The sequence below is a fragment of the Salmo salar genome, chromosome 12 (assembly GCF_965601325.2).
Source record: "Salmo salar chromosome 12, fSalSal1, whole genome shotgun sequence".
In the NCBI taxonomy this organism is placed as follows: domain Eukaryota; kingdom Metazoa; phylum Chordata; class Actinopteri; order Salmoniformes; family Salmonidae; genus Salmo; species Salmo salar.
This window is the reverse complement of record NC_138302.1, coordinates 23,775,666-23,795,997: the sequence shown is the minus strand read 5'-3', so window position 1 is coordinate 23,795,997 and position 20,332 is coordinate 23,775,666. Positions and strand designations below refer to the sequence as shown.

The 20,332-nt window shown below is 41.6% G+C and overlaps 1 protein-coding gene across 3 annotated transcripts; it reads right to left on the bottom strand.

Annotated features, from left to right (window-relative positions):
• Nucleotides 1-240: 240 nt before the first annotated feature.
• LOC106564477 (programmed cell death protein 4) lies at nucleotides 241-15,713 on the bottom strand. 3 transcript variants are annotated; one of them, XM_014130590.3, is made up of 12 exons: nucleotides 15,583-15,713; nucleotides 14,900-15,004; nucleotides 14,246-14,557; nucleotides 10,281-10,375; nucleotides 9,949-10,062; nucleotides 9,476-9,697; nucleotides 3,217-3,314; nucleotides 2,338-2,452; nucleotides 1,840-1,947; nucleotides 1,527-1,637; nucleotides 1,133-1,272; nucleotides 241-1,038 (listed from the first exon to the last, which is right to left on the bottom strand). In XM_014130590.3, exons 2-12 carry the CDS (start codon nucleotides 14,940-14,942, stop codon nucleotides 978-980), a joined length of 1,419 nt encoding a protein of 472 aa, XP_013986065.3. In that variant the 5' UTR covers nucleotides 14,943-15,004; nucleotides 15,583-15,713; the 3' UTR covers nucleotides 241-977. The 3 variants fall into 3 exon arrangements, with proteins under 3 accessions (XP_013986065.3, XP_013986066.3, XP_013986067.3); XM_014130591.3 differs by having other exon boundaries at nucleotides 15,553-15,655; XM_014130592.3 differs by lacking the exon at nucleotides 15,583-15,713 and adding an exon at nucleotides 15,540-15,560.
• Between the last annotated feature and the right edge of the window lie 4,619 nt (nucleotides 15,714-20,332).

The following is a 20,332-nucleotide window of genomic DNA, read 5'->3' as shown; positions in this document are numbered from 1 at the left end:
ATATTGCGATATCACTGTTGGCATCAATCTCATGGATTATTTTAATTGCTGAGAATGTATAATAGCCTTGTAAATATGAAAGTCTTATTTCTGAGAGAAGTTGAATTGGAGTTTAGGTAAATGTTATTTGTGAACACTTTCTTCAAATAAAGTAAGATTTATTTCCTGTTTATAATGTACTAGATTTAGATCACACCATGATTCTCAAGTCATCTACTCACAAATGCATTGACAATAGCATACATTTTGTATAGCAATTTATTGAACTTTTGACAATCAGGGCGCAATTAAGACTTGGTACATTGTCACAGTGTTCCCCAAATATAAAAATAAACATTCTGGACACCATTTTGTTGTGAAATGATCGTAACCAGATCCCAATCTCTTAGCTTAACTTTATTTTTTATTAATTGCCTGGAGTAATGACATCTTTGAGTAATTAAAAAATAAAATAAAAAAAGTCAAGCACAGCATAGAAATAGACTAGTCTGGTACCCAGATCTGTTTGTGCCATCTTGCCCAAATTCCTATGGTAGAAGTTGTGTAAAACCGCACAAACAGATCTTGAAACCAGGCTAGAAACAGACAGCAGCTGGTGAGGGAAGGTGTTGCTTTGAACCAACGATCTGCCCCCCTTTTCATTAGAAAGCTTTATACACCAACCAGTTTAATTCTTGTACAAACACTAATCTAGAACAAGAAAGGAGTGGCAGTGAAATAAAGAGAAAATATAGAAACAACATGGAATGACTCGTTGAGGTGTGGCACTTTCTGGGTTTTAGCTTATACATGTATACTCAAACACCTTAAATGGGTGCATTGTCTAACTTTTCTTCAACTAAAGAACAAAGTGCCATTTTACGCATTTGTTTTTAAATGTACATTCTTTCACTGTTAAGGAAAACGATAAGTGACATATGGGTCATAGTAAAAAGTAGCTTCAGTTTTGCGGAACATCTCTGGCACAAAATGGCTTCTTAGTAGCTTTCCAATTTTAAGCGACCGCCGTCCCCCTCGCTCACAAATCTCTTCCGGCCCCTGTGAAAAGGGCCAAAATCAGTACATCTCCATCAATCATAAAACATGGATGTGTGAGAGAGAAACAAAAATAGCAAATTAAAAAGATACTTACCGACTAGGACAAAGATCCCTCAGCTTTTCACAGATGAAGCCAGCACTGAAACTCTTGTCGACAAACTGCTCCAGGATGAAGTACGCACGAGGGACGTCGATGTTGATTTCAGCTATGTCCATGTAAACTCTTTCGAATCCCTGCAAACAAGATAATTATCATGTAAACATTGACTTTCAATGTAATTCCAATGAAAAATAAGTGTGGAACATTTTATAGATCAAATCAATGGTAAACAAGGAGATGCAGTCGATTTATTTAAAAAAAACTTTTTGGGTAAAAAAGTATTTTATAAATAAAACATTGGTCCTCGAACCACAATAGTTTCAACACCAGGTGGCGCCATATGCACTGCAGTAGTATAATGTTACCACCAGGTGGCACCCAAGCTCACCCTTCTCATTTGGTCCACAGTGATGATGGAGGACACCCACAGAAACTTCAGCAGCTGCAGAACCATTTTGAACGTTTTCTCCCCTTTGGATTCCAGGACCATGACTATGGCCTATTGATAATAGGAAGAAAAGATGAATAACTTTTCTTACAATCAACTAAGGAAAATTCAGTATGTCAGTTTGATATTCAAGCAAAACAACCCTCCAACAGCGAGTACATTTCCAATGCACCTACAGGTAATACATTTATATAAGATAAGTTAACATGAAAATTGGGGAAAGAAAAACTAGACAACGGACGCCGCGAGTTACCTCATAGACAAACTCATGGTGGAAGTGTGGTACCTCCAGTTCTCTCAGACACCTCTCTGCTTCCTTGTTGTCTCCAGACAGAAGATACTCCTTCAGCAACAGGGTCATCTGATACAAGTAGAGAAAAAGGGATATCCACAGTCAATGTATGCCCATTGTACACCGGAGGTTCATCGATGACAACAAAAAGGCCTGCTCACAGATAGGAAGAACACATGAAACTAAGCCATAGTTCAGCAACGGCTGAGATGTTCACGAAGGGTGGCTTGTACATCCGAGTAGCCGTAATGGACGTGTCGATATCATGTGATCACTGGAGACATCAGCGAAACTCTAAAGCAGGTCTTGATGACCTCACCCTTTCATAGTGTAAGCTCAATGAAATTACATTCCAATAACTTCATTTGGAGAACATAGACATACATAAAGAACAGAGCATAGAGGACACACACTTGACAAGCAGCTCATTCAGTCCTCTATAAAATGAGCAGGTCTCACCTCTCTGACGAGCTGGGTGACAGGTCTCTGACCCCCACCTGTTCCCCAGAGGTTGTCGATGCGCAGGCCGCCCATACCCATCTTCAACAGCACCGCCGCCCGGTCCAAGGCCGCCCTATATGGAAAAACACACGGCGACAAGTCAGTGTGGACACTCTCCTGTCATAATTCAGTCAATCATACATCTCTACCGCCCTCTTTCATGGAATTATCCTTCCCTTAGTCATTCATTCTTCTTCACCCGGTATATACCCTCATTCCAAACTCCCATGAACCATCCCTCGGGATGTATTAGATTTCCCTCAATGCATTCATAGAATGAAGACATTTCATTACGTAAACTCTGCCTAGCAACAAGCCAACTATTCTGTAATCCATGTATGACACTCCCCCAAAAGCGTCGCTCATTGGTCTCTATGAATATGCCCATCAAATTACAAGTTGAAACACTTAACATAACAACCCAGGGGTTCCCAAACTTTTTGGGGCCGGGGGACCCCTTTTATGACAGCAAATTCATCAGGGGCCCCCTCAATATCAGAACACAACTCCAACTTCAGAGTGTGATAAACATTTTTTACTACGATTGCTGCAGTGCATGCTAAGTCTCAAGACCTGGGAGAGAACATTTAGCCGTTTTAAAGCTAATTTCCTGAAACTCCACACATTTTCCCATGGAGCAGGCAATTTTGAAGTAGAGTTGAAAAACTGGTATTGAGTTGAAAACTGAATCATTGATGGAGTATTGTAGATCTCTGTGCCTCCCGGGCCTTGTTGTGCCTATAAGGGTATACTGTAAACCCCCTCAACATCTCCATGATCATACCACATAGAAATGGGAGAAGGCGTTTCGTGTTTAATAATAACACCAACACATACCTTGCATGAACACAGTCGACTCTCCCTTTGTAGCCGTCTAAGTAGCTCTTGGAGAGGATCTTGTCTTTGACAGCCCGGGCAATGAATTGGCCGATGAGCTGAAAGACAAAAAGAAAACACAGTTAACACACACTGGTCTCAAACACTTCTCTCTGGTCCACCCCAAAACAACAGAACGGGAAGTTAGCTCTGGCAACGAAGAAATCAAAATAAAGAGGAACAGACTGAACTGTTGCCAAATAGCATGCCCATGGGCCTGAAATATCTTGACTGCAACCATTATAGTACAAAACACATTTTATAACCTCATTTGATAATGAATTACTGCAGAGGCAAATAGACAAATCATCTACATTTAGCATCAAAGTAGGCCAAGAGATGCATAAACACTTGTGTTGTTTGGGATGAGGTGACAGCGGCAGTGTTGACATGAGTCAGAACGATGAGAGAGAGAGAGCGTGACGGGGAGAAGAAAACAAAAAAGAGCTGGCCTTGCTGTTCTGGACAGGACAAACTGGACAAACTGGACAAAGCCTGTTGCTAACAAGCCATTGTGTCTGTGCAGACAAGAGAGCCCCAAACTCATCTGACCAGAACCAGTCTGGAAAGAGGAATGACAGAGAGAAAGAGACTGCACAGTCAGGGGGAAGAACAGAGAGAGGGTGGCCTTGCAGGGAAGTGAGCGAGTAGGAGGACAGACACGTGAGAGAGAGAGAGAAAGTGAGAGAGTGAGGGATGATAAATAACCCTTTTATCAGCCTCCTACGCTGAGCTAGCATTTTGTGCCTGGCGCTGCCGAGACAATGAGGCGAGAGATCGCATGTCTGCTCTGTGTGGACGGGGAGAAGAGAAAGAAAAGAGCTGAAACTCACCATCGCTTTCTTTCACAGACAGTCTCATCTACAGTAAACAGTACCACCGTGTTATAAAGTACCTAAATAAAAACACTTTAAAGCATTACTTTAGTTTTGTACTTTGACGCCACTATATTCCTAAAGAAAATAATGTACTTTTTACTCCATACATTTTCCGACACCCAATAGTACTCGTTACATTTTGAATGCTTAGCAGGACAGGAAAATGGTCCAATACACACTTATCAAGAGAACATCCCTGGTCATCCCTACTGCCTCTGATCTGGAGGACCCATTAAACACAAATGCGTCATTTGTCAATTATGTCCGAGTGTGCCCCTGGCTATCAGTAAATATATACAGTACCAGTCAAAAGTTTACATACATCTACTCATTCAAGGGTTTCTTTATTTTTACTATTTTCTACATTGTAGAATAGTGAAGACAAACTACGAAATAACACATATGGAATCATGTATAAAAAAATAAAAAGTTTTATATTTGAGATTCTGCAAAGTAGCCCCCCTTTGCCTTGACAACTTTGCACTCTCTTGGAATTCTCTCAACCAGCTTCATGAGGTAGTCACCTGGAATGCATTTCAATTAACAGATGTGCCTTGTTAAAAGTTATTTTGTGGAATTTCTTTCCTTCTTAATGCTTTTGAACCAATCAGTTGTGTTGTGACAAGGTAGGGGTGGTATACAGAATATAGCCCTATTTGGTAAAAGTCCATATTATGGCAAGAACAGCTCAAATAAGCAAAGAGAAATGACAGACCATCATTACATTAAGACATGAAGGTCAGCCAATACGGAAAAGTTCAAGAACTTAACATTTCTTCAAGTGCAGTCATTGTAAACAGGAATTTGTTCTTAACTGGGCTTGCCTAGTTAAATAAAATAAGTAACCAAGCGCTATGATGAAACTGGCTCTCATGAGGACAGCCACTGGAAAGGAAGACCCAGAGTTACCTCTGCTGCAGAGGATAAGTTCATTAGAGAGTTACCAGCCTCAGAAATTTCAGCCCAAATACATTTTTCAGAGTTCAAGTAACAGACGCATCAACTGTTCAGAGGAGACTGAATTTGGCCTTCATGGTCTAATTGCTGCAAAGAAACCACTAAAGGACACCAATAAGAAGAGACTTGCTTGGGCCAAGAAACACGAGCAATGGACATCAGACCAGTGGAAATCTGTCCTTGGGTCTGTTGAGTCCAAATTTGAGATTTTTGGTTCCAACCACAGTGTCGGTGAACAGATGATGATCTCCACATGTGTGGTTCCCACCGTCAAGAATGGAGAAGGAGGTGTGATGGTGTGGGCATGCTTTGCTGGTGACTGATTTATTTAGAATTCAAGGCACACTTAACCAGCATGGCTACCACAGCATTCTGCAGCAATACGCCATCCCATCTGGTTTGCGCTTAGTGGGACTATCATTTGTTTTTCAACAGAACAATGACCCAAAACACACCTCCAGGCTGTGTAAGGCTTATTTGACCAAGAAGGAGAGTGATGGAGTGCTGCATCAATTGACCACCACAATCACCAGACCTCAACCAAATTGAGAGTTGACTGCAGAGTGAATTAAAGCAGCAAAAATGCACTCAGCATATGAGGGAACTCCTTCAAGACTGTTGGAAAAGCATTCCAGGTGAAGCTGGATGAGATAATACTTCAACTGGGCTTGATTGAGCTTGCCTGGCGCAGTGGAACGAAACACAAAGTGGAAACCTTGTCCATCTGGCACTCTAAGGCAAATGTATTTGAAAGTATTTCAAATATTGTTTGAACCCAGCTCTGTTATGCACACAGGGTACAGTACAACAACATACATCCCACACAGTAGTGACACCAAAAAAAGCATTGTATCTGGGACAAATCCATCACCAAATCTTGTAATGAATAAACTGTCATGGTAAAAACATATTGATACAACAGCAGCTAAGATGGGGAGAAGTCTGTCCATAATAAAGCACTGTTCTGGATTCTTAAGAACACAAGGCAGGTCCTAGTTTTATCGCACCTTGACTACTGTTCAGCCTTGTGGTCAGGTGCCACAAAGAGGGACAGGAAAATGACAATTGTCTCAGAACAGCACAGCTGGCCCTTAAATGTACACGGAGAGCTAACATTAATAATATGCATGCAAATCTCATGGCTCAAAGTGGAAGAGAGATTGACGTCGTCACTACTTGTTTTTGTAAGAAGTGTTGACAAGCTGAATGTACCGAGGTGTCTGTTTAAACTGCTAGCACACAGCTCGGACACCCATGCATACTAGAGGTCGACCGATTTCAACTTTTCATAACAATCGGTCTTGCAATCCACGAGGAAACTGCATGGAAGGCTGACCACCTGTTACGTGAGTGCAGTGTCAAAAGGACCTTGTGGCTGCGAGGAGCCAAGGTAAGTTGCTAGCCAGCATTAAACTTATCTTATAAAAAAAAAAAAAAAATCTTCACTGAATCACTAGTTAACTTTGTAATATCATCAACCATGTGTAGTTAACTAGCTTGTCCTGCGTTGCATATAATCAATGCGGTGCCTGTTAATTTAGCGTCGAATCACAGCCTACTTCGCCAAACGGGTGATGATTTAACAAAAGTGCATTCGCGGAAAAAGCACAATTGTACCTAACCACAAACATCAATGCCTTTCTTAAAATCAATACACAGAAGTATATATTTTTAAACCTGCATATTTAGTTAAGAAATTCATGTTAGCAGGCAATATTAACTAGGGATATTGTGTCACTTCTCTTGCGTTCAGTGCAAGCAGTCAGTGTATTTGCAACAGTTTGGGCCGCCTGGCTCGTTGCGAACTGTGAACTAATTTGCCAGAATTTGACATAATTATGACATAACATTGAAGGTTGTGCAATGTAACAGCAATATTTAGACTTAGGGTTGCCATCAGTTCAATAAAATACAGAACGGTTCCGTATTTCACTGAAAGAATAAACGTTTTGTTTTCGAAATGATAGTTTCCAGATTTGACCATATTAAATGGTATTTCTGTGTGTTTATTATATTATAATTAAGTCTATGATTTGATAGAGCAGTCTGACTGAGCGGTGGTAGGCAGCAGCAGGCTCGTAAGCATTCATTCATTCAGCACTTTACTGCATTTGCCAGCAGCTCTTAGCAATGCTTGATGCACAGCGCTGTTTATGACTTCAAGCCTATCAACTCCCGAGATTAGGATGGCAATACTATAGTGCCTATAAGAACATCCAATAGTCAAAGGTATATGAAATATAAATGGTATAGAGGGAAATAGTCGACGCGTCATAATTCCTTTAATAACTACAACTAAAACTTCTTAACTGGGAATATTGAAGACTCATGTTAAAAGGAACCACCAGCTTTCATATGTTATCATGTTCTGAGCAAGGCACTTCAACGTTAGCTTTTTTTACATGGCACTTTCTTCTCCAACACTGTGTTTTTGCAATATTTAAACCAAATTGAACACGTTTCATTATTTGAGACTAAATAGATTTTATTTATGTATTATATTAAGTTCAAATAAGTGTTCATTGTTCATTCAGTATTGTTGTAATTGTTACAAATAAAAACAATATTACAAATAAAATCAGCATCACATTTTTTGGTCCTCCAATATTCGGTATCGGTGTTGAAAAGGCATAGTCAGTCGACCTTTAACGCATACCCCAGATGACATTTTACACTGCTGCTACTCTGTTATTTATGCAGTCACTTTAATAATTCTACCTACATGTACATAATACCTCAACTAACCAGTACCCACGCACCGGTACTCCCTGTATATAGCCTCGCTATTGTTATTTTACTGCTGTTCTTTAATTATGTTACTTTTATTGGTTAATCATATTTTTGTACAAATAAATATGGGGGGAAAAAAGTAAACTGCATTGTTGGTTAGGGCTTATAACACGGAACCCAAACCGGCTGCGCGCGTGCGCCATCGTGCATACATTTATTTTGTCCCCCCCACACCAAATGCGATCACGACACACAGGTTAAAATATCAAAACAAACTCTGGACCAATTATATTAATTTGGGGACAGGTCAAAAAGCATTAAACATTTATGGCAATTTAGCTAGTTAGCTTGCACTTGCTAGCTAATTTGTCCTATTTAGCTAGCTTGCTGTTGCTAGCTAATTTGTCCTGGGATATAAACATTGAGTTGTTATTTTACCTGAAATGCACAAGGTCCTCTACTCCGCCAATTATTCCACACATAAAACGGTCAATCGAATCGTTTCTAGTCATCGCTCTTCCTTCTCTTGACTTTAAATTGCGATTGGCAACTTTCGTGAATTAGGTGCATTACCGCCACCGTTCGTCTTTCAGTTACCCACGTGGGTATAACCAATGAGATTGCATGTGGGTACCTGTTTCTATATACCAATGAGGATATGGGAGAGGCAGGACTTGCAGCACGATCTGCATCAGAAATAGAAATGATTTCTATTTTGCCCATGGTAACGCAGACACTCGTTGGCGCACACAAGCAGTGTGGGTGCAATAATTGAATAACAGATTTCTACATTTATTTTTGCAACGCTCGCACACGCGATGCGAGCGGTGTGGTCAGCCTGATAGTAAGCATTTCACTTTAAGGTCTACACCTGTTGTATTCGGCGCATGTGACTAATAAGATATGCCACCAGAGGTCTCTTCACCATCCCCAAGTCCAGAACAGACTATGGGAGGCACACAGTACTACATAGAGCCATGACTACATGGAACTCTATTCCACATCAGGTAACTGATGCAAGCAGTAGAATTAGATTTAAAAAGCAGGTAAAAATACACCTTATGGAACAGCGGGGATTGTGAAGAGACAAAAGGTACAGACATGCATATTGTTGTATGGTGGTATTATGCATTTTGTATTGTAGATGTATAGTGGTGTATGGTGGTATTATACATTGTGTATTGTAGTGGTGTAATAATGTTATATGATGTATTGTTTTATATGTAATGTAAGTGCCTTAATGTGTTTGGACCCCAGGAAGAGTAGCTGCTGCCTTGGCAACAGCTAATGGGGATCCCTAATAAATACCATGTTTGAACAGTGTGTCTGTTGACTTTACAGTCGCGATAGGAACGGTCAGATGGCTATAGTAACTGTAAATCTCTTACTTATTTTATGACCTGCATATAGAATTTCCAAACAGAACATATGCGTTCTGTTCTGAGATACACTGCTCTGATTTGCATGCAGAACAGAACACAGAAGGACAGCACAAGCATAAAAGACACCATATACACACTGCAGTGCGCCTGCTAAGTCACTCAAACATTCACAAGGGCACACGGTCCTACACATTGGCCTCCACGGTCAATTAGTCATTTTCACAGATACCCCCAAACACTTCTATTCTTAGACGGCACGATGTCAAACACTACCTGAGCGGCTCCAGGTGTGTCCAACACCAGGTCAGGCAGCTCCCTTAGTAACTTGTCAAATGAACTCTCCACGTCTCTACGGCTCAGCACGCGGCCACACAGGTCCGTCAACAGCCTGGACGTCAGCTCTCTGTGGCTGGCCTTAGCCTCCAGGGCCAGGCTCACAGCCAGCATGGGCACACCGCTAGACATGGAGCCCAGGTTGAGTTCACCCAGGAGCTCCTACGGAGGGGAGAGAGGGGGATGGGTTTTGGTCAGATGGAATAAAGAGTCGGTAATGGGGAGAGAGAGAGGGTATTGGCCAAGAAGAGGGAGTGGGCTCATAGGGTCATATCAGAGAAGAACAGAGCTACATCCTTCAGAATTAACTCTGTCTACAGTCAGATAAAAGGCAGAAGCAGGTCCACCAGTGTTTAGGACATTAAAAGCACTAGTTCGCACTACAGAAAACTCAACCGTTGAAATGAACCTACCGCTACTTCATTGGTGTCGCCGTGTTCAAAGTACTCCTGCACGATGGGAGTGAGCGTCTTCTCAAAGTCCCCTTCCTCCAGCGGAGGAACCACCGTCTCATACACACAGTTCTCCTGTAGACACCAGAAAGCAGAGGAATGAAGCCGATCAAGACTGGATACCAAAAAAGTTGTATATTTTATTTCACCTTTATTTAACCAGGTAGGCAAGTTGAGAACAAGTTCTCAAGTTCTCTTCTTAAGTATAGTATACTTAAGGCCTTGCGTTCTCACGAGCAGGTAAAACTCAGGGTCCTAACCATACCTAACTCAGAAGGTCATAGGTCCAATACCTGAGCTTCGTCATAGTTGGGGTCTTTGACATCGACTTCCTCCAGGTCGTACACTTCTCCAGGTGGGCCCCACACCCCTTTGCCCCCCGCTCCACCTGACAAGGAACAAGGACAATGCCTGTGATGTTTTCAAAACAGAAACGGTTTCATGGTGCAAAATAGTTTAAATCTGTAGCAAAACGTAAAAATCATTATAATCTGGCAATGGGATTTAAAGACGCAATATGCAGAAATCGCTCCGCCATTTCCTGGTTGCTAAAATAGTTTGCGACAAAACAAGCAAGTATAGTGTAGAGAATCATTGTACCATCTAAACCACTGAAGTATCTTTTCCATAGCCAAACATTGTGTATTTTCAACTGCAAAAACAAAACTTCACAGGAAGCATAGAAATAGCCACATGCAAAGTGTTGGTCCCATGTTTTCCCATACACACAAAAAGCATATTCTCCCAAATTGTGTGCACAAATTTGCTTACATCCCTGTTAGTGAGCATTTCCCCTTTGCCAATATAATCCATCCACCTGACAGTTGTGGCATAACAAGAAGCTGATTAAGCAGCATGACCATTACACAGATGCACCTTGTACTGGGGACAATAAAAGGCCACTCTAAAATGTGCACATAGAATGCCACAGACGTCTCAGGTTGAGGGAGCGTGCAATTGGGAAGCCGATTGCAAAAATGTCCACCAGATCTCTTGCCAGAGAATTAAATGTTCATTTCTCTACCATAAACAGCCTCCAATGTCATTTTAGAGAATTTGGCAGTACGTCCAACAGGCCTCACAACCGCTGACCACGTGTAACGACGCCAACCCAGGAGCTCCACATCCAGCTTCTTCACCTAAAGGATCATCTGAGACCAGCCACCCAGACAGCTGATGAAACTGAGTAGTATTTGTCTGTAATAAAGTATTTTTTGTGGGGAAATAATCATTCTGATTGGCTGGGCCTGGCTTCCCAGTGAGTAGGCCTATGCCCTCCCAGGCCCACCCATGGCTGCACCCCTACCCAGTCATGTAAAATCCATAGATTAGGGCTAATGATTTATTTCAATTGACTGATGTCCTTATATGAACTGTAACTCCGTAAAATCTTTGTTTATACATTTGTTCAGTATAAAAATAGCCACATAGAATGCACCTTTCTTCAGCAATGTGCATTATAAAAAGGGGCTACTATTGGTGCATTGCCCAGATTAAGGTGAAGTCATCCCTAGACATTGGTCTTAGGGTAAGGTTAGGATTTAGGGAAGGCAAGCTGATCCCAGATCTGCGTCACCCCAGAGCTTTCAAAAACATACTACTAACCAGTAGTCGATATGTGGTCACCTGCAGTGGGTTGACATTACAACGCAGCCTACATTTGAACAGCAAACACTGTGCTGACAAAGGAAAGGAGGTCAACAGTAACCCATGTACAATATACAGCATGACACACACACAGCATTCTGTGCTTGAGACAGGATGTCTCCAATACAACTGAAGTGAAACACTGAAAACCACCTTCAGTTCAAAAGGCTTTTCTCCAGAAAGACAGAATATGACGTCATAGTGTCAAAATACCACAGGCAGACAGATGCTACTGATTGCGGAAACCAATATGACACATTACTACAAACAGGAACTGGCCTAACCATACAGGGGTACAGATAAATAAATAATATTTCCTACAGACCTTTAATTTATCCATACCACTATGGTGGGCCTATAACTACACAGGAACAAGTGGTGAGCACAAAAATACCCCCTTACTTCCTCTATATGACACTTCCTATATAGTGTGTGTTGTCAGACAGTATAACACTTTAAAGGCTCAACTGGTGACATAAACCACATATTTAAAAGGGGTCATTCCTCATTAGTAAGTAAGTGTTACACAAAGCCACATCTGTTGGTGGCTCTGTAGAAACAGATTGCCAGTCTATTTAAGAAGAGACCCATTTCCAAAGCAGCTCATCTTGTCTAGGCCTACATGTTTTAACCCCCCACCCTCCTATAAGTCCCACCCAGTGTGTGTGCGTAACATTCCTCCTGTATATAGCTCTGCCCCTTTAGAATGTTGTCTGTGCCATGGCTGATTCCAGAACATAATGTACCTATTACCTTTGTTGCCCTGAGAGATTCCACCCATAGAATAGTTTGTTACGATTCCAAAACCTTACACCACTTTAACAGGAGCCCCTAAACCACAGCGGGACCTAGACTGTGTTCCAAATTGCACCCTATTCCCTTTACTATAGTGAATAGGTTGCCATTTGGGACAGAAGCCCAGGCATTTACATTGACATCATGGCACAGTTCTTTGGTTAAATAACAACTCAAATACATCTGTGCCAACACGGTTCCTTTCTATCAGAAAATAACTAACTGTACTGTGCTGCTGCAAGATGTTATTTTGGCAATGGGGACTGACAAAGGCCAAGAAAAATACTGCAGTTTCATTTTATCAGATAAGAACCGAACTAAACGGTTCAAAAGGTGTCTCAGAGCATGAGTACTGATCTAGGATCAGATTCCCACCTTTCCACATAATCATATTCATTAAGATCTAAAAAGGCTAAACTGATCCTTTATCAGCACTCTTACTCTGAAAGTCACTGTCAATATGGAACCAGAGGTAAAACAGCTGGGGGTATGGCAAGCTGCCCTGACCACATCCCAAATGACACCCTATTCCCAATGTAGTGCACTACTTTTGACCGGGGCCCATAGGGATCTGGCTAAAAGTAGTGCACTATATAAATAATAGGGTACCATTTGGAACACATACTTTGACTCTGCTGAGAGAAGCAGCTTCCTCTCCAGTTATACATAACCGCTGAAACGTCATGCATGTACAAGGTGATTACAAAGTAGTAAATAGCTTATCATCTTGAAGATTAATATGCAGGCAACTATAAGATTTAAAAGGAGTCACTCATGTTATTGGTAAACAAGCCAGGCTAGTTGGAGATGTTGGCCACCATGGGAAGGTGAGGTGATGTTATCTACAACAAACCACCATGCTCTTGCTATCTAGGTTACTTTATTGCCTAGTTTGCATGTCTTTGGACAAATGCTCAATCTTGTTTCAGTTATCCAAATCTTAGACCAGATATTATAATGTGCTGAATTATGGAGCCTTTATAAGCAATAAGATCTCAATCTTATTTTTCTTTCTTTTTGACTCCAGGAAGGATCATACATCACCCACAAATCTACAAAGACAGTCACCTTCAAGGTCATAGGCCTAGTGGAAACTTCTAGGGGGGAAAAAGCCTTCAGCGGATGGATGCCAAAAGGAGATAAGAGTTGTGTTAATATAAGTAAGTGTGATCGGATCAGCATCACCTTGACATTTTTTTTTTAACATGCTAATTGATTTACTACTGGGCTGGCAGTTGGAGAGGCAGGGACAGATCTCTTGGGGACTAGATCATGTGTAGCCTTGATTCCAGCCAACAAGAATATGGTGCGATTTCTGGTCACGCAAGACTAGGACACACGACATTGTAACTCTGTAGGCAATGGGCTATTCCTTGAAGCATATTTTTGCTCAAAACACTAATAGACTAACTTGTTGCTTATCAAGTAATGCAGCAACAGTATTAAACCTGTTAGGTATTACATTATTCTAGAAATGTTAACGTCCCATTACTGGTCTTCGGTAGGCTTCAATGGCCTTACCTTCCCTAGCCGTGACTTCACGTGATCACAAGTAGGCCTATGTTAACAACACTTTATTACATAACCACATAGTCACTCCCCATTCCTTTCTCTGATAGTCCTCTTCCCTTCCATTTAACATTACATGTTTTTAACATCTACATAACTCCCCATACCTTTCTTTGGAAGTCCTCTTCCCTTCCATTTAACATTACATGTTTTTAACATCTACATAACTCCCCATACCTTTCTCTGGTAGTCCTCTTCCCTTCCATTTAACATTACATGTTTTTAACATCTACATAACTCCCCATACCTTTCTTTGGAAGTCCTCTTCCCTTCCCTGCCCGAGACTTCCTGTCCAGCAGTTTGCTCTTGGGGCTGGTGGGGGGTACAGTGCCGTTAGTACCCCGGGAGGGGTCCCCGTTATCACTAAACGAGTCCCCTCTCCCAGAGTCTCTAGAAGAAGTCTTCCTGAGCCTCCTCTTCGCTTTGGCTTTGAGACGGGCCTCGTGGATACTGTTAGGTGCCGAAATCCAGTTGCCATTTATTTCGTTCTTGATGTTTTTGGTGATAATGCCATTCTCCTCTTCGCCCGATAGGAAAGAGTCACTCAGATCGTCTGCGTCTATTGGCGGGGGGTGAAAGACAAGGTAAGAAGGCAGTTTGACTGACTGACCAGAAAATACTATTTGCAGATGTTATATTTCATGAGAGAGGTTACAGGTAACTATAAGGTCATTTGATGTTTACAATGCACTAATTGTCTTATAAACATTCATTTATTATAATGCATTATCACTTTAAAACTGTTATTCTTGACTATATAAAATGTAAGGCCAGCAGAATACAAATCATGATCAGTGGTTACAGAAAACGCTGCAGTCACTGCAAGTTAGAGTCACCAGTAATCACTGAGCTACTTCCGCATCAAAAGTCCAGACAGAATAGACTGGTAAAGATAACTTACCAAGGGGGTTAGCGTTCAGCCATGCCTCGCAGTCAGTTGCCATTGTTTTAAAAAGGGGATTTGGAGCAGCGGAAAAGCGTGCGAAAAAAAAAATTATGCAGACACCTAAAATGATCAAATAACGTGTCAATTCATTTTGATGTGCATTCATATTATTGGCACGTCAACATGTCCAGACAAGCCCCCCTTCACCTGACCTAATTCATGCATTGATAATCTCCAGACTAAATACAAATCTGTCAACAAAATGTTTTCGGACAGCAGCACAGCAAATCACTTTTGTCAGTCAATCGCAAGCTCCTGCTGCGACGACGCACCACTATGCAGGCAAAACAATGACCGCATCGTTGTGCAGAAATCAATGACGAGATATTACACGGTACAAATGGTAAGCAATGAAACAACAAGAGTTAAATACAGCTTAAAGTTGATGCACTATATATAATTCATATTTCAGGGATAATTTGTATATTGTCATTAGCTTTGCAGGTATCAAAGTTGAAGGCTGCCTCGGTTGTTGTCACTTGGCAGCCCAAGTCCCAAGCGACGGGAAAATGCACGACAACAACAAAGCCAGCTATATTACAGTAGGTAAAATTATTTATCGTCGACTTAGAAGAGCTGCTCCATAATGTCATACATTAGCTGTCTACCTCTTGCGTGTCCAAAGGAAAATCACTGACCGTGTCTGCCGTTGAAGCTGCTAGTTGATGTGGTTTTAAATTCTGTTGTTTTTATGTTGTATACCCAGCAACACTTGGCATATAATTGTGTTTGAGATATCCGATTGGCTGACCTTGCAAACCTATTGTAAAGAGGGCACCAATCAAAATCTCGGATGAGACCTGGCTTCTCGTATTTTCTGTAGGGTCGACTTTCTAATTATGTAGTGCTGCCCCCTATCGTTGGGGTTGCAGAGTAGCAACAATACGTTTTTGTAAAACTTTCAACACTTGCTATAACGCTATTGCTATAATAACGACTTATAATAAGCGTTTTTGTGTTGGAGAAAAGGTCAAATAACTTTCATTGTTGTATTTGAAACCCAACAAAATAAGCCTAAGTCCTAAATTGTGCAATGTTAGACCCTAAAATAGCTAGAACATGTTGTTCATTATAGTGTAGGCCTAAGGGTTCTCAAACGTTTTAGGGCCTGGGACCCCTTTTGTGATAGAAAATTCATCAGGGACCCCCTCATAATCAGAACACAACTCGAGTGAGATAAAAATAGCATACAAGGAGTACTATGACTGGCAGTGCATGGCCGGATGAACCAAATCTCGGCCCTGGGAAGGAACATTTTAAAGGCCCATACCTTGTCATCGGAAAGTACATTTAGCAGTTTTCAAGCAAATTTCCTGCAATTCTGCACATTCTGTTATGGGGCAGAGAGATGTTTTTGTTGTTGCAGCTTTAAAGCTAATATCAATCAAATGTATTTATAAAGCCCTTTTTACATCAGCCGATGTCACAAAGTTCTATACAGAAATCCAGCCTAAAACCCCAAACAGCAAGCAATGCAGATGTAGCAGCACGGTGGCTAGGAAAAACTCCCTAGAAAGGCACGAACCTAGGAAGAAACCTAGAGAGGAACCAGGCTCTGAGGGGTGGCCAGTCCTCTTCTGGCTGTGCCAGGTGGAGATTATAACAGAACATGGCCAAGATGTTCAAACATTCATAGATGACCAGCAGGGTCAAATAATAATAATCATAGTGGTTGTACAGGGTGCAACAGGTCAGCACCTCAGGAGTAAATGTCAGTTGGCTTTTCATAGGGGGTCATTCAGAGTTAAAGACAGCAGGTGCGGTAGAAAGAGAGAGTCGAAAACATCAGGTCCGGGACAAGGTAGCACGTCCGGTGAACAGGTCAGGGTTCCATAGCAGGCAGAACAGTTGAAAGTGGAGCAGTAGCACGACCAGGTGGACTGGGGACAGCAAGGAGTCATCAGGCCAGGTAGTCCTGAGGCATGTTCCTAGGGCTCATGTCCTCAGAGAGAAGAGAAAGAGAGAGAGAATTAGAGGGAGCACACTTAAATTCACACCGGATAAGACAGGAGAAATACTCCAGAAATAACAGACTGACCCTAGCCCCCCGACACATAAACTATTGCAGCATAATTACTGGAGGCTGATACAGAAGGGGTCGGGAGACACTGTGGCCCTGTCCGACTATACCCCCGGACAGGGCCAACCAGGCAGGATATAACCCCACTCACTTTGCCAAAGCACAGCCCCCACACCACTAGTGGGATATCTAAAACCACCAACTTACTACCCTGAGACAAGGCCGTGTATAGCCCACGAAGATCTCCCGCACGGCACGAACCCGAGGGGGGCGCCAACCCCGGACAGGAAGATCACGTCAGTGACTCAACCCACTCAAGTGACGCACCCCTCCTAGGGACGGCATGGAAGAGCACCAGTAAGCCAGTGACTCAGCCCCTGTAATAGGGTTAGAGGCAGAGAATCCCAGTGGAGAGAGGGGAACCGGCCAGGCAGAGACAGCAAGGGCGGTTCGTCACTCCAGTGCCTTTCCATTCTCCTTCACACCCCTGGGTCAGACTACACTCAATCATAGGACCTACTGAAGAGATGAGTCTTCAATGAAGACTTAAAGGTTGAGACCGAGCCTGCGTCTCTCACATGGATAGGCAGACCATTCCATAAAATGGAGCACCATAGCAGAAAGCCCTGCCTCCAGCTGTTTGTTTAGAAATTCTAGGGACAATTAGGAGGCCTGCGTCTTGTGACCGTAGCATACGTGTAGGTATGTATGGCAGGACCAAATCGGAAAGATAGGTAGGAGCAAGCCCATGTAATGCTTTGTAGGTTAGCAGTAACACCTTGAAATCAGCCCTAGCCTTAACAGGAAGCCAGTGTAGAGAGGCTAGCACTGGAGTAATATGATAACATTGTTGGGTTCTAGTCAAGATTCTAGGAGCCGTGTTTAGCACTACTGAAGTATCCTGCAATTCTACACATTTCGCCAAGAGGCCAAGATAAAACTTTGCAATTTTGAAGCTTAAATTACAGTACATGTATGTAAAAAAATATATATATTTGGGCGAATACAAGAAGTATTGAGTTGAAATATAATTGGTGAAGTAGGTACTGTGTGTGGATACCAATATCCGTGTGAGCTTCCCAGGCCCATGTTGCCCAGGGGTAAGAACATACAGTACCAGTCAAAAGTTTGGACACACCTACTCATTCCAGAGTTTTTCTTTATTTTTCCTATTTTCTACTTTGTAGAACAATTGAAGACATCAAAACTATGAAATAACACATATGGAATCATGTAGTAACCAATTTTTTTTTAAACAAATCAAAAAATATTTCTGTTTCTTCAAAGTAGCCACCCTTTGCCTTTATGACAGCTTTGCACTCTCTTGGCATTCTCTCAACCAGCTTCACCTGGAATTATTTTCCAACAGTCTTGAAGGAGTTCCTACATATGCTGAGCACTTGTTGGCAGCTTGTCCTTCATTCTGCAGTCCAACTCATCCCAAACCATCTCAATTGGGTTGAGGTGGGGTGATTGTGGAGACCAGGTCATCTAATGCAGCACTCCATCACTCTCCTTCTTGCTCAAATAGCCCTTACACAGCCTGGAGGTGTGTTGGATCATTCTCCTGTTGAAAAACAAATTATAGTCCCACTAAGCGCAAACCAGATGGGATGTTGTATTGTTGCAGAATGCTGTGGTAGCCATGCTGGTTAAGTGTGCATTGAATTCTAAATAAATCACTGACGGTGTCACCAGCAAAGCACCCCCACACAATCACACCTCCTCCCCCATGCTTCACGGTGGGAACCACACATGCAGAAATCATCCATTCACCTACTCTGCATCTTTTTAAAATTTATTTTTTATTTAACCTTTACTTAAGTAGACAAGTGTTTAACTAGATAAGTATTTAACCAAAGGTTGGAAACAAAAATATCAAATTTGGACTCAAATTTGCTTGTGTTTCTTGGTCCAAGCAAGTCTCGTCTTATTATTGGTGTCCTTTAGTAGTGGTTTCTTTGCAGCAATTCGACCATGAAGGCGTGATTCACGCAGTCTCCTCTGAACAGTTGATGTTGATATGTGTCTGTTACTTGAACTCTGTGAAGCATTTATTTGGGCTGCAATTTCTAAGGCTGGTAACTCTAATGAACTTATCCTCTGCAGCAGAGGTAACTCTGGGTCTTCCATTCCTGTGGCGGTCCTCATGAGAGCCAGTTTCATCATAGCGATTGATGGTTTTTGCGACTGCACTTGAAGAAACTTTCAAAGTTCTTGAAATGTTTTGCATTGACTGACCTTCATATCTTAAAGTAATGATGGACTGTTGTTTCTCTTCGCTTATTTGAGCTGTTCTTGCCATAATATGGACTTAGTCTTTTACCAAATAGGGCTATCTTCTGTATACCACCCCTACCTTGTCACAACACAACTGATTGTCTCAAACGCATTAAGAAGGAAAGAAATTCCACAAATTAACTTTTAACAAGGCAAACCTGTTAACTGAAATGGTTGAGAGAATTCCAAGAGTGTGCAAGGCTGTCATCAAGGCAAAGGTGGCTACTTTGAAGAATCTCAAATATAAAATATATTTTGATTTTTTTAACACTTATTTGGTTACATGATTCCATATGTGTTATGCCATAGTTTTGATGTCTTCACTATTATTAGAAAATAGTAAAAATAAAGAAAAACCTTTGAATGAGTAGGTGTGTCCAAACTTTTGACTGGTACTGTAGATATTTAAGTAATACACGATTTCCCTAATCTCTACTAGACTACTTTTCCCCATTTCAAAACGTATAGCATTGTGTTCTGTAAATGAGAAAAGTCCAATCGATTATACATAACAAGTTGTTACTGGGAAACTGTCCAAAGATAGATAGTTTATTGTATAATTTTTTTTTTGTAATGTCAATGATCAAGTCCAAGGGTGCAGTTCACTTGACAAAGTCTGTGCTATCAAAAGGAATAATCATTATAGAATTAGTTTTGTCTGACAAGTGTAATATCCTACCTTAACATCTGGGGGCGCTCCCCTCAAACAGTAGAACGTCACAATGCCCCATGCACATGGAAGTACCAGTTTTTCTCATCCGCAAGGATTTTATTTATGCACATAGTTTTTTACTGTGTTTTGCTTTCCAAATTGTCTAATAAACTAAACTCATTATTTTGCATCCCATTATTCAATGTGAGAAAATAGAGAAAATTGCTAACTTGGTAACACACACACCACAGGAGGTTGGTGACACCTTAATTGGGGAGGACGGACTCGTGGTAATGGCTGGAGTGGAATAGGTGGAATGGCATGAAATACATCAAACGCATGTTTTCCATGTGTTTGATGTCATTCCATTTGTGCCGTTCCAGCCATTATTATGAGCCGTCCTCCCCTCAGCCTCCGCCACTGATACACAAACAGC